Below are 13,634 nucleotides of genomic sequence, written 5' to 3'. Positions count from 1 at the left end.
TTTATTCTTATAAAAAATCCTAAGGACAGAAGCCTTATTCTCGATTCGATTAATATCACCGAGCAGGTGGAAACCTTATTCTTATAAAAAATCCTAAGGACAGAAGCCTCATTCTCGGTTCGATCAATATCACCGAGCAGGTAGAAACCTTATTCTAATAAAAAAATCCTAAGGATAGAAGCTTCTTATGAAAAATCCTAAGGACAGAAGCCTCATTCTCGGTTCGATCAATATCACCGAGCAGGTGGAAACCTTATTCTTATAAAAATCCTAAAGACAGAAGCCTTATTCTTGGTTCGATCAATATCACCAAGCAGGTGGAAACCTTATTCTTATAAAAAATCCTAAGGACAGAAACCTCATTCTCGATTCGATCAATATCACCGAGCAGGAGAAAACCTTATTCTAATAAAAAATCCTAAGGACAGAAACTCCGTTCTCGGTTCGGTCAATACCACCAAGCATGGGGAAACCTTATGCAAGAGCATGAGGCAGCTTGTCGTTCATCTTCTCAAGAAAGCAAATATGTGTTGTGTAAAACACTCAATATATGGGGGCTTGATTTATCCCACCGTACAAATCATCCCCGGCCATACATGCAAAAAGATAAGTGGCAACAACAAAAAAGAGGGGAAGGTAACAACACAGAACAAAGCAATAGTCAAGCATTCACGAACATGATCAAAGCAAACATATGGCGAATAAACCATCATCCAAATAAAGTTAACAGAAAAATAAAATCAATGTTTCGTCGCCAAACCCAGCAACTGCATACGGGTCATCCCTAGGAAATAAACAAATTGTTCAGTCACCACAGCCCGGTGACATAGGCAAATTTACTGGAAAGGAAATAGTATTAGAAGACAATAAAAAGAAATAAAAGCATTTAGAGAGTCGGTTCGGCAATTAAGTTGATAGAACGGAGGGTCCGGTCTGGTCGGTCTGCTGCTGGTCGGCCACGGGAGAAAGCAGATCCCCACCAGGCTGATCTTGAGCACGGGGGATGCTGGTGGCTTCTGTCTCATCTAACTCCGCATGAGCATCAATCTGTTCCACCAGTTCCCTCATGCTTGCTATTTCCTCCTCGTCAATGGGCACCGGGGGATTCTACGCGACAGGAGTTGAACTGGGGAAGGGAATCTGACCGAGATCTCTCAGAGGGGAATCCTCAGGGACCCCCAAAATCTGTAAAGCAGCAAACCATTCGGTCTCAAAACCCAACCTTCGAGCCTGATTCACAACTAGCTCCGCGGAATTCTAGGCATCAACAAACCCTTCATTATACCATTTTTCCTCGCAAGCCTCCAAAGTCGCTCTTAGGTCGGCAAGTTCCTCGGCTTGAACAGTGTTCAAACTTATTACCTTGGCTAGCTTAAGGTCTGTCTCGTTCTGCTTAGCCAAGAGTTCCTCGGACCTTTTCTCCATCATTGCCCTGTTCTATGCCACTGCAGCCTTCGCCCCATAGACTCCTCCGACCCTTCTTCGAAGGCATGCACGTCCTCAAGCAGAAGGAGGCCCTACACCAGAGTCTGGGCAATGCGGCCCCCTTCAACTTTCTCCCAGATCTGCACACAAGCGCTTGCGGGAAGTGGCTTGCCATCCAACAGAAACTTAGGCTTCCACGCTTGTGAGGTTTAGGAGGAGGATGCTACGCTCGGCCCAACTTGGGTTTGCGGCTCTTGGATAACAATGCCGCCGAATGGTCGAGGAGGAGTCCGGGCTGCTGTATCTCCCGGGCCAGTAGACATTTGCTCGGCAACCCTCTGTCTCTTCCGGACCCGTCTGGTTTGAGAAGGAGGTGGGGGAGGAGGCACTTGAATTGGCTTTGAGGGGGTGGCTGCTGCACAGCTTGCCTTGCACCGGGCACGAAACGGTCTATGGTCATAGCCCTCCGGGTCACCATGTCTTCACTAAGGAAGGGCTCGGTATCTGAACGATCTGTTATGTCAACAACAAATTGCTCGGCTTCCTCTACAAGAGCCTCGGGTTCAACAGGTTCCTCGGGCTGTGCGGGTTCTTCTTGGACAGGTTCATGGGCGAGCTCTTGGAGACGCCGGGACACACACTCCGCCGACTCATCCCGCAACAGTGCAAGCTCGTCCAAGCAAGTGTATCGCCTACCCAGTTCCCTAGCTTCACCAACTGTAAACTTCGGCGGAAGATAATTCGCGTGCCGAACGTCTATGTATGACAAAAGGGGGCTATCAACCAAAAGTGCTTGTTTGAAAAACTACCAGGTGGAATAAACCGGTTCAACCCCGAGAATTAGATGTGATGCTTGGAGTTGTCCGTCCCAATGAACGTATATCTTAGACCGGAGAATAAAATTCAAGTCCCTAACGTGAACTGTCCTGACATCTGAGACAAACACTTTACCCTCTGCAAAGAGAATATATATATATATACATTCATACAAGAAAACGAGATACAATGTTAGCGACCAAAAAGATAAAACTACCACAAGTAGAAGACGGTTAAGTTAGAGATCGGTACGAACCCACTTCATACCGTGAGAGGGGGCAGGGAATTTCTCCGGCAAACCAATTGCTTGCACCCAGACGAACTCCCCGACTGAATTCCTATTTGAATCAGGTAGGCATGATATCAGCTGTACCCGTGTATCTCTAGTTTTTAAGTAATAATTGGTATTCTTATTCCCACAAAGACTTTACATGTGGTTTATATCATGGTGGTCCAATTGTAAATCAAACGTATGGTTCAACCTACTGACACACTAACTACCCGGTAAAAATTGGGTGGGAGTTGGTCGGGGCACAGCCCATAATACCTAAGTGTGCTGACTAAAAGAGGGTCCACGGAAAACCTAACCCCACCCTCTAGAATCGCCATTAGGGGGAAGAAAGCAGTACCATGCCCTCTGTGGAGAGCAATTTCGCTCTCATGGCAGTACGCCACTTCCACATCATCGGGGATATCAAACTTTTGCCTAAAGGTGGCTAAAGACGCCAGGTATCCAAAAGAAAAGCATAACCCATTTCAAAGCCTAATACTGAAGGAAGAAACTCGAAGAAAGAAGCTAAAGTAAAAGCAGGAGATAGAGAACTTACTTTGGGCTTTAAGGAAGGAAGGGTCTCTGGACTGGTGAGTAAGTGCTCAGATGAATGCTCGGCAGACAGTAAACTCAAGAAAAAGGGAGTGAAAAAGTGAAAGAACGTTTTGAGATGAACTATTTATAAAGGCCAAAGAAGACAGAGAGACGTTTAATCAGCAATAAATAGGCACGATTAACGAAAAACTCTACGAATGCCAATAATAACCGACACGCGCGTCGCCTCGGTTCATGAACCGTCAGATAATAATGACAACTGAACCTGGCGCCCTGGAATAACACGTCTTTTGAGAGAGCATTAATGGGATGCCATAACCACCCAAGTTTCTACCTGTTAATCTCCCAAAATGAGAATGCCTTTTCGGTTCCTTGATTCTTCCCAGTAGCCGAGCATGAATTAAGAGGGGGCTAATGTACAACACTCAGGTGCCCAGATCCAATTGGGCCTTAGATTCAGGCCCAACAGTACGGCCCACACCTCAAATCTCTTTCTACTCTACCCTCACAAACTACAAGCCCAAGTTTCATCACCTAACCATTGCTTAACATAAGTTCCCGAATAATAAAGAAAGACTAAAATCCGAACACACCACAGCATGCTCAGCAGTTTCCAAGAAACATCACTACCGAGCATTATTACTTGAGTTGGAACCAAGTTCCAATGCCACATACTATGGTTGTAATCATAGTCCCCACTAATCCAGAGCTATAAATATAAGAAGATGGAAAGGAAAAAAGGTTGTTGAGAGGTTCACAAAAAATAGAGAGTAGAGAGAAACAGTGATTCAGAAAGAGAGAGGATAAACTACGTTGAGTTTTTGTGCCAAGAATGACCCAAAGTAGGAAATCCTAAGCCCACCTTATAAGTAAGTTGTGAGTCCATGTGAGGTCAAGCCCAACAGCCTCATTTCCGACGCGTACAATGCCAAACTGACTTCGTGCAGGGAGTTGGGATATTTTAAGTGATGAGTGATGAAAATTGAGTGATGAGTGATTAAAAAAAAAAATCCAAATAGGGCCTTAGTCTCGGCCCCCAAAGTAAAAATCATGGTTCCACCCATGCAAGAGAGGGTATGTAGTATTGAGCAAGTTGATAATGTTAAGACACTAAAACATGTTGTTTTAAAAGTATTAGTTGTTTTACATATTACTATATTAGTGATCTCAAATAATATGTTGTTTTAACATTTTTATTTAGAAACAACTAGGAACTTGCTTTTGGGAATTTTCTCTCTCTCACACTCTCTCTATGTTTTCTTTTAGTCATGCGTCATTGATTATTTGTTTGCTTCTGGGAATTTTCTCTCTCTCACACTCTCTTCTGTGTTTTCTTCTAGTCATGCGTCATTGATTTTATGTCAAATGTGTGTACATTTCGGTGCTGAATGGGTTTACCAAAAAGCAACTGAACTTAAGGAAGAAAAGGACATAAGCTTTGCACCTATTATAGTTCAGTTTTGAAGTACTAGTTGTAAAATAATTTTGCAAGTCCCAAAAGGGCAAAATGACAGTTACTAACAACATGTTATATTTATGAAATTTGGTTTTAGGCTTTAGATATAGTCTTGTTTATTTCTCCAGATTTATCTGATCTTCGGGATCTTTTAAAGAAGTTGCCGCCAGTGAATGATGCTGCCAGAGCTTTGTTTGATTCTTGGTGTCATTCTCCAATGGCAGCAATAAGTCTTTGCTTTTTAAGTGAGGTAATTCACAGAATTTTTTGTTCCCTTTCAAGCTCCTCTTTTTTGTCATCCTTTATTTATGTGACTACATATGATCTTTCCCTTAGGAATATCAAGGTGCAAATCAGTTGATTGAGCGGATTCGTGAGAATGCATTGAACTAGAAAGATTGATCTAGTTTCTAGAAACTCCAACATTTCTCCATTTACAACAGAGCAAGCTTCACTATAATTCTGTGATATATATCCTTGATGGAATAAATTGTTTGTGAGAACAAATGGACATGCTTAGTTCTTAAATGTATATGATTTTTTATTTGAATGAATCACAATAAGGAAAAAGTATTATTCAAGGTTGGAATCTATAAAAAAGAATTATGGTAATTTCTTGTCTTTTTCATGTTTTCTTTAATAGGTTATATTATTTCCAAAAAACTGTAGTAACTTGAAAAAAGACAATTTTCAATGCCAAGGTTGTGGATTGTTAGGAATTTATACAATTTAAAGTAGAAGAGTATTCAGGTACTCAAGATCTTGGTTGTGGATTGTTAGAATGAAGAATTGTGCTTTTGAAAAGACAATGAGGAAATTAGATTCTTGAAAGAAGACAATCAAAACAATTTTCCTATGATGAATAAAACTGAATATGCACTTCAGCACACAAATTTCTCTATTCTTCTACTTACATTGTTACTGTAGACTATAGTTAACCCTTAACAGATAAGGATTTCATGCGTTGCCTTTGACTCATAAGTCCTTTGAGATTAATTCGTCTCTGTCCTCCATCAAATTTATCAGCACCTGGTATGTCTTATTATATACATACCTTATTCGTGACCCCTTGGTATGCCTTGCAAACATACTAATTATCCTTGATTCAAGCATAATCACTATCCCCTATATAAGTCAACCATTATGTTATATATACCCATAAAAGATGTAGTCTCTAAAAACTTTTTAATGTGGATATAAGCCCTCAATCCAAACCACATTAATTCTCCTTCTTCCACTTTTTTTCTCTCTAAATCTTTTATTTTAATAATACTGTTCAAATAGTAACCAGCCAAGTTATAATATGTTGATAACTAATATGACATTAAATTATTTACAACCGTATCTTGTTTGATTTTTTTTTTTTTTTTTAATTTTAGAACAATTTATTCGATTTAGTGTTAAAACCCAATTCAAATGTTCAAAATTTATCTGAATGATAAAAAGGAAACTTAGAATAGAAAAATGAATGTCATAGCTTATTGCAATTTACGGACTGTGTTTTTAGTCCCACCTGTCAATTTATACAAAAACAACAAAAAGTTCTCTCTTGTAAAGACTAGAAGATATTCAGACCAATGTCACCCCACTATGCAGATATTAAGGTAACAGATAAATGTGCATACCATTTAGGAAAACTGATTACTTATCCAAATTGCAAATGGTGAATTCCTCAAATAGTTTAGCGCACACATTCAAAGACAAGCACACAGTAAATACATGTAGATTTTTACACATGCATACGCATGGATAACCCTCACATTGTGAATCTGTGATACCCAGATTTTATGATAAAATGTTTTTACTATAAGCGGAACATCTCCCCTCAACTCATTCTCCAAATTCCTCCAATTGGAAGGGATTAAAAAAAGGGATTAGTTTCAAACCTCTCTACCTCCCTTTCCCTTTACTCCCCTTTCCATCCAAACAAGATGTAACAAATGTTGATGCTCCAACCAAGTAGAGGACCTACAAATAGGTGATAGGGTGAAACAATGTCAGAACTAGAAAGTTTACTTTAAACATGGCTTGCTAGATAGTTATTTAATGTTCTAAAAAATCAAATTGAATGATGAATGCATTAAATGCAATCTTCAGAGTTATTAAATTTATGCTTTATACATCTGATCTAATATTGCTACTGTATTTATATTTCAGAAAAGCAACTCTTTAAAAAAAAATTTGGGGTGGGGATGTTGAACGCTGGATTTGAGATTGACTAATGACGGTATCTTTTTAGCATTTGTGAAAATTAAAAGAATCTTGCCGATTTGAAAAAGAAAAAAAATGTAGATAATTTTTCTTATCCTGTACATATTTCAAAATATCTTCTTTTTTTTTTTTTTAAATGCAGTCAAATGAGCTTTCGAAATACTTAATTCTCAATCGAGCATCATATCTTCAATGCTCTTCATTGAAGTATTAGGGGATTAGCAGTTGCAGATTTCACATCACAAAAGAGAGGGTTCACAAATTGTTGAGGGCAATGAGGGTTCACAGATTTCATATCTTCAATGCTCTTCTTTGTTGCAGAAGTTTAAGGATGTACAACGCCAACATCAGGAACATGTGAGAACTCAGATGTATCCCCCGTTCCACTGCATCCATCGTGTCCCAGGTTTTCTGAACTCCACAAGGCCATGCTTATTATTATTTATTTTTTTTATATGATCCCACTTCTGTTTGAGTTCATTTAAGCAATGTCATGAACTTTTTATTTTTTTTTTGAGAAGGAATGTCATGAACTAGAAAGCTAAATATGCAGGATGTACCAGAAATCAGATTAACCAATAATGCTTCACCTAGTGCAGAGCAAAGCCATCCTCATTCAATATCATAGAGAGAGGCCTAGTGCAACTTAAAGAATAATGTTTCTTCTCCATTGGCATATATAACTCTGATTTTGATTTGCAAATGAATAGGTTGTACGCTGTTCTTTTCCATAAAAATACAAAGAATGCCCTTAGCCTAGGTGTGTGATCCAAATTGGAAGAAATGGATGACATGCAATTCCAAACTTCAACTTTTACAATGCTACAGGACTGCTTGTAAAATAATATTGATATATCATCTGGGCCGGTGCATTTATGTAAACCCATGTTGAATACACTACTTGCTTATTTCTTATTCACTTGGAATCTAAGTTAGCATCTTATTCTTGTTACAAATATGAGTCTAATCAAGCCAAATTATCTGATGTGAATGTGACCCAAAATAACTCAACGTAATGCTTTTTTCACAACTAATTTCATAATTGTTTGATTGGTTGACTGTGAAAAATAAATACAACTAACACTCATGAGTTATGTCCACTTTTTATCTACCATTCACAATCGACCCATTTAGTAATTGTTAAGTTTGATTTTTAAAAAGTTGTGTATTATTGTAAATTGAGCGGTGTTAGTGTTTACTAAGAACAAAATAAAAATTTTACTTACACTCACATACTCACATTAGAAAATTTATCTATGCGCCTATTTCATGGAATGTGTATCTCACAAGCATGTGAGCCCCACAATGTGAGAGGTGCACTCCATAAGACGGGCACACCAAATACTACATTCTCACTTTAGGCCCACCACAGCATCATACATAAAAGCAATGGTGTGAAAAAGTGGGTCGAGAATTCCTTGCTACCAGACATTTCCATTTAGATTTGCATGAACAGAATCAAGAGAAAACAAGATGTGAAGATAAGAAATGTACAAGACTCCAAGTGCCCAAGAAATCTCAAACAAGGCTAGGATGTGATTGCTGATATAACGTGAATGGATGCTAGGATATACACGACGTTTCCACTTTTTTCACGATTTATATCAAGAAGGAAAAAGCAAAATTAATAAGCTCATTGGCACTGAAATTCCATTTTTTTTCTTCTCTTTTGGTGTGTGCTTTGCAGTGCAATGCAAGTGAGTGGCAATTGCACGTGAAAGACTATGCGCGCAAAATTGAAATCATATATGCATTTAAAACTTCTTTATTTCATTGTTTTTTAACTGAGGCTCATAGTTCTTTATTGCTACCAAAAACAAGGAATTAAGTTTACTAACACCATATTTTTTCCCAATTTGTAGAGCTGATATATTGTGAAAGATGGAGGATTATTAGTGGCGTTAGTGATAACATATGTGCCAGTCATTATACACATAATTGAAACATAAAATGATTAGGCTTATACTTTTATTTTCTTTAATCCTTTTTTCTCCGCTTATTTATTATTAAATTGTTCTCGTTTGGCTATGTGCCGCATTTATTATTAAGTTGTTCTCTTTTTGCTATGCATCGCCTTGAAAAGGCAGCGTTTTCAATTGACAGGTCGGGGTTAGCTTCGCTAGTAAAGCTCCAGATCAGAGATCACATATGTAGACAATTTTATGTTTCTTGAATAAGAAATAAACTATTCTAATCAAATTATCATTGAGTAAGCATATAAAACCATGCACAATAAAGAAACCAATTTAACCATTTTCAACGAAGAAAATCAGCACTTCCATTTTTGGAGTTCATGTAAAAACCATTTCAACGAAGAAAATCAGCACTTTCATATTTTGAGTTCATATAAAAACCCATTATTTAAAATGAGGCAGAATCAACAAGCAAGGAGGAATTAAATTCACCTGCAACCTAAATATACAATAGAGCAAATGACACAATACAAAAGGGCAAATCAACTCTTAACGTAAAGCAAATGGAAGGATTATACTGAAACACAATTTCTGTCCTTTCCCAGGGAAAGCCAGTAACAATGTTTTTCCTAAATGCAGGTGGGTGTAGCTGGAAACTCATGGCTTCCACAGGAGGGTGGTTTCTGCAATCATGGAAGTGACCACATATGGATCCATGTTAGAAGCAGGCCTCCTGTCCTCAAAGTAGCCTTTTCCTTCTTTTTCTGTGTCTCGACCAACTCGGATTGATGCTCCACGGTTTGCAACACCCTGTCCAATAGTCAAATGTAAGCAAACTGAACCAGTATCTTTCATATTATGAGAGCAAGTTAAAATATCGTGGACACGAAAATGCACTCTAATCATATCATCAAACTGATGCTACTGGGTGCAGGCATGTGCAGCATGGAAGAAACTACTTGTCCTGCTCAATTATCACTCCTAGAACCATTCTAAACAACAGGTAATATTTAACAAATATGCAAACCTATGCAGCAATATGGGAACAATTCATCCTTATCAATTATAATATCTTTACCCATAAGAAAGTGTTAATGTCAGCTGTTTCATGTCGGCCAGTGAGACGGCGCTCGTTGCCTTCACCATATGCAGCAATGTGCTCTTTGTGCCTCAGCCCAAGTTTGGCAATTGCCTTCTTGATGACCTCATAGCCTCCGTCATTTCTCATGGACTTGGTACTGGAAAAATACCAAAAATAGACATGAGAGAGAGGGGAAAACATGACAACTTCTAGACCATTAAAAGAGGCAATTCTACCACAATTACAGATGTTGTAAATGAAATATGTACCTGTAGTTTGTGTGAGCACCAGCTCCATTCCAATCACCCTGATGGACAAGGGGGATTAAAGTCAGACATTTAAGAAGTCACAAGCTCGAATGATTGAACAGAAAAATAAAGGCAGGGGAATTAGAGGGAAGGAGCTTAGTCAAAAAATGATGGGGAAAAATTCTGACCTGAATTGGCTTGGGATCAAAGGAGACCACAACCCCAGCAATCTCTGTAATCCTCTGTTAATACAAAAGAAAAATTGAATATTAGGGAAACACATACTATTTAGTAATAGTGGTAGTTGAACTAGTATTGTGTTAATTTGAGTACATAAAATTACCTCCAGAATATAGCGAGCAGCCCACAACTCATCTCCAGCAGATATACCAACAGAAGGGCCAACTTGGAATTCCCACTATATAATATTAACAGTTCAGAGATTGAAATATGAAGTAAGGTATATAAAAAAATTAAAAAAAAGATAATGGGGAAATTGTTATTGTACCTGGCCAGGCATCACTTCTCCATTGATGCCACTGATGTTAATGCCTGCATATAAACAAGCCTTGTAATGGGCATCGACTATATCACGGCCCCAGGCTTTGTCAGCACCAATACCACAATAGTATGGTCCCTGTTCAGCAACAAAAAAACCTTCAAATCACACAGCTGCTACAGGTTAAATATTGGCAACCTCATTATTAATGAAGGGGAAAAAAGGACCAAATCTTTTTGCAATGAAAGCCACAAAATCATATTTAAAACTTCAGTTATTAATTATCAAAATAATAGTAGGACTATACCACCAGGGACACCATGTAAAAGATCTTTTTTTTATAAAACTGAAATTTTATTCATATAGTGCTAAAAACCAACACAACCTAAGTTCACAGGAAGTGCACTTGAGTTGCAACAATAAATCATCAAAAGTTTGTCCAGAAAATAGGAGGAAGCCAAGAGCTGCTTAATTATATAAGTTACAAGACGCAAGCAATGCATATAGATATAGAAGTAATAGGAAGAAAAATAGACGCTAAAGGAACGTAGAGCTCAATGAAAAATATGTGTGTTTGTGAGAGAGAGAGAGAGAGAGAGAGAGAGAGAGAGAGAGTGGGAAACTAAGGAAAGGGGTATTTCTATAAGGATACTTGTTGCACATAGTGTGTACACAATGACCGAAATAAAGTCACTCAAACTTGAAAACTTGACTTAAAAATCACAATTTCAGTTATTTCAGGCATTGTGTGCAATAAACACTGCCCTTTTTATAAAATTTCAATACCTGAGGGCCTGGATAACCACCAGTAGGCCACCCAAGAGGCCATTTGACATCTTTCTGCAACAAGGTGTACTCTTGCTCGATACCGTACCTGTTCATCATTGCAAGTAAACCCACATGGTCCAAAAAACATTAAACATGGTATTCAAAAGAATATAATAAGTGTGAGATGAAATGGAAGTTACCAGGTTTCTTCAGCAACAACAGCAGGATTGCTGAATATCTTTTCAGCATTATATCTTTTGTTTGTTGGAATTGGCTCTCCCGCAGGAGTGTAAGTATCACAGATAACCTAAGTCAATTAGCATTGACAATACAAGTAAATTAGTAAAACACTTTACCATAAGCCAAATTAAATAAATAAATATATGTGTAAGTGTATAGTAAATAAAAAGAACTCACTAGGATATTGTTGCCTCTCCTAAATGGATCCTTGAAAATTGCCTGGGGACTGTTTCAATAAATCAATGATACACAAAATATGAGGATGTCCAAACATATATAAAAATTACTATCACCGACATAAAACTTACAAGTAGCAAAAAGAAAAAACTTACAAGTGGCAAAAAGAAAAGGAAATGTAGTATAAAATAGTAAGCTTACTATAAGATCACTTCGCTATCTTGACCAGGAGCTTGACCTGTACTGGAACCATCATAATTCCACTTTGGGAGCTTTGAAGGATCACTTACGGGTCCTGGAAGGGTCTTTGTTTACCCAAAAGTACAGTTGGAAAAATTAATAATCCAAATAATAACAAAAACAGCAATGGTTTTCTATTCTTTATTCAAAAGGAGAAGGATTATTACCCTTGCTTTGCTTCTGAGGTCCATTCCAGATCCACCAATCCTGTACAAAAAATTATAGACAATAAAATAAAATTATTCAAAAGCACTGTTCAATCAGGAAAAACAGAAAGGCAGAGAATGACAAAATTAAGTGTACGGAAATTAACCATCAAAGTTTAATAAAATATAAAACTCCCCCCACCCCCATAATGGTACAACACAACAAATTTTAACTGCTTTATTCAACACTTGTTGAAGTGGTAAATTGTGAACAGCACAATATCACTTTCGCATTGGACCACCATTACATCACTTTTATCGTATATCAATCTCAACCTGCCCCTCAGTAGTTGTGAAATTTGTTGTAACCTTAAAACTTACTGGAACTCGTAAGCCCATATGCGGTAAAATCCTAGATTGATAACAAAGAGGGAAAACTGACAGGGCATAGCCATCAAAGTCAACCCTTGATAATTCCATTAAAATAAAATACAAGCTCCATACAAACAATAAAGAGGACGAAATATATAATTGAACTTCACAAAATGAGAATAAGATATTAATAATCTATTTCGACTCTTATAAGGTTAAGAGGACATCAAAAATACAACAATAATTGGTTATCAAAAAGAAAACAAAAACAACAATAATTAGCCTCATACAAAAATATGGCCATCTTCACTTTCCCCTTTCAACTATATGGCTTAATTAAAGTCAGCTTTCTATTATCCTGCAACTCATAAACAACATATAACATGTGAACACTCCAACATATAATTTTCTACTGCTTCCCTCATATGGTCTTACAAAAGAAAAGCAGAGAAAACCAAAACAAAAAGAAAAAGAAAAATTAAATCTTTTTCATAAATACAAAAGCAAAATTAAATCTTACATACTAGTAGTTGATACGAAAACTAAAAGCAAAAACATTAAATAAAGAACTTTAAGATAGCCTTAAATTTAAAGCACAGGGATCTAACAGAAACTGATCAAAAGAAGAATCAAGAAATCACGATCCACCTGTGAGAAGCAGAAATAACCAAAGATCATATCCTTTTTCCTTTTCCACTGTTTCCTCAGTAACCATACAGACCAAAACAGAGAGAGAAAAAACCAACAAAAAAAGCACAAAACAGAGATCTCAAAGCTACAAGTATTATATCACAAAAACAAAGAAAACCCACTACCAAGCTCACCAAAATAAACAAACCCATTAACACAAACATATAAACAAGTACAAATAATTGTAGAGAAGAAGAGGAGAAGGAGTACGAACAGAGTAAAGGAAGAAAAAAAAAAGTCAAAAGAGGGTCTCACCATATGTACTCAGCGATGATTTTCTTAGTGGAGTCTGAGAGGTTAAGGTTGATGAGATCTGAGAGCAAAGCCATTGCAAAAAGAAAACACGAACAGAGAAGAGAGTGTTTTGGTTTGGTTTCTTCTCTGAAGATTAAATCAAAACAGAGTCGTGAAGAGAGAAGATGGGGTTGGTGACATTTTATAGTGGTGTGGTATTCAGAGTTGGAAATATAAACGACTTTTTTTTATAATAATATATTTGCCTTACCACAAAAAAATATAAAATAAA

General features: G+C 37.4%; 1 protein-coding gene and 1 long non-coding RNA gene across 2 annotated transcripts; one reads left to right on the top strand and one right to left on the bottom strand.

The window, feature by feature from the left end:
* Positions 1-6,891: 6,891 nt before the first annotated feature.
* Positions 6,892-7,690, top strand: LOC126706861 (uncharacterized). The gene is made up of 2 exons (XR_007648729.1): positions 6,892-7,140; positions 7,288-7,690. It is a non-coding gene; the product is annotated as an uncharacterized LOC126706861 (long non-coding RNA).
* A 1,349-nt stretch (positions 7,691-9,039) lies between these two features.
* Positions 9,040-13,535, bottom strand: LOC126714095 (glutamine synthetase cytosolic isozyme 2). Its single transcript, XM_050414091.1, has 12 exons — positions 13,364-13,535; positions 12,068-12,107; positions 11,862-11,965; positions 11,661-11,709; positions 11,444-11,550; positions 11,262-11,349; positions 10,485-10,613; positions 10,320-10,394; positions 10,165-10,218; positions 9,998-10,035; positions 9,726-9,885; positions 9,040-9,457 (listed from the first exon to the last, which is right to left on the bottom strand). The coding sequence occupies exons 1-12, from the start codon at positions 13,435-13,437 to the stop codon at positions 9,305-9,307; spliced, it is 1,071 nt and encodes a 356-aa protein (XP_050270048.1). The 5' UTR covers positions 13,438-13,535; the 3' UTR covers positions 9,040-9,304.
* Positions 13,536-13,634: the final 99 nt, after the last annotated feature.

This window comes from Quercus robur, chromosome 2 (assembly GCF_932294415.1).
Source record: "Quercus robur chromosome 2, dhQueRobu3.1, whole genome shotgun sequence".
Lineage (NCBI taxonomy): Eukaryota > Viridiplantae > Streptophyta > Magnoliopsida > Fagales > Fagaceae > Quercus > Quercus robur.
This window is presented reverse-complemented; position numbering and strand designations above follow the sequence as displayed.

What these genes read in the sequence shown, in the direction of transcription:
- LOC126714095 (XM_050414091.1), bottom strand. Translation starts at nt 13,437, where the DNA reads ATGGCTTTGCTCTCAGATCTCATCAACCTTAACCTCTCAGACTCCACT. An exon ending in GATAGCGAAGTGATCTTATA is followed by an intron (nt 11,710 to 11,861) that starts GTAAGCTTACTA and finishes TTATTGAAACAG; the next exon opens with TCCCCAGGCAATTTTCAAGG. An exon ending in GTTGTTGCTGAAGAAACCTG is followed by an intron (nt 11,350 to 11,443) that starts GTAACTTCCATT and finishes AATGATGAACAG; the next exon opens with GTACGGTATCGAGCAAGAGT.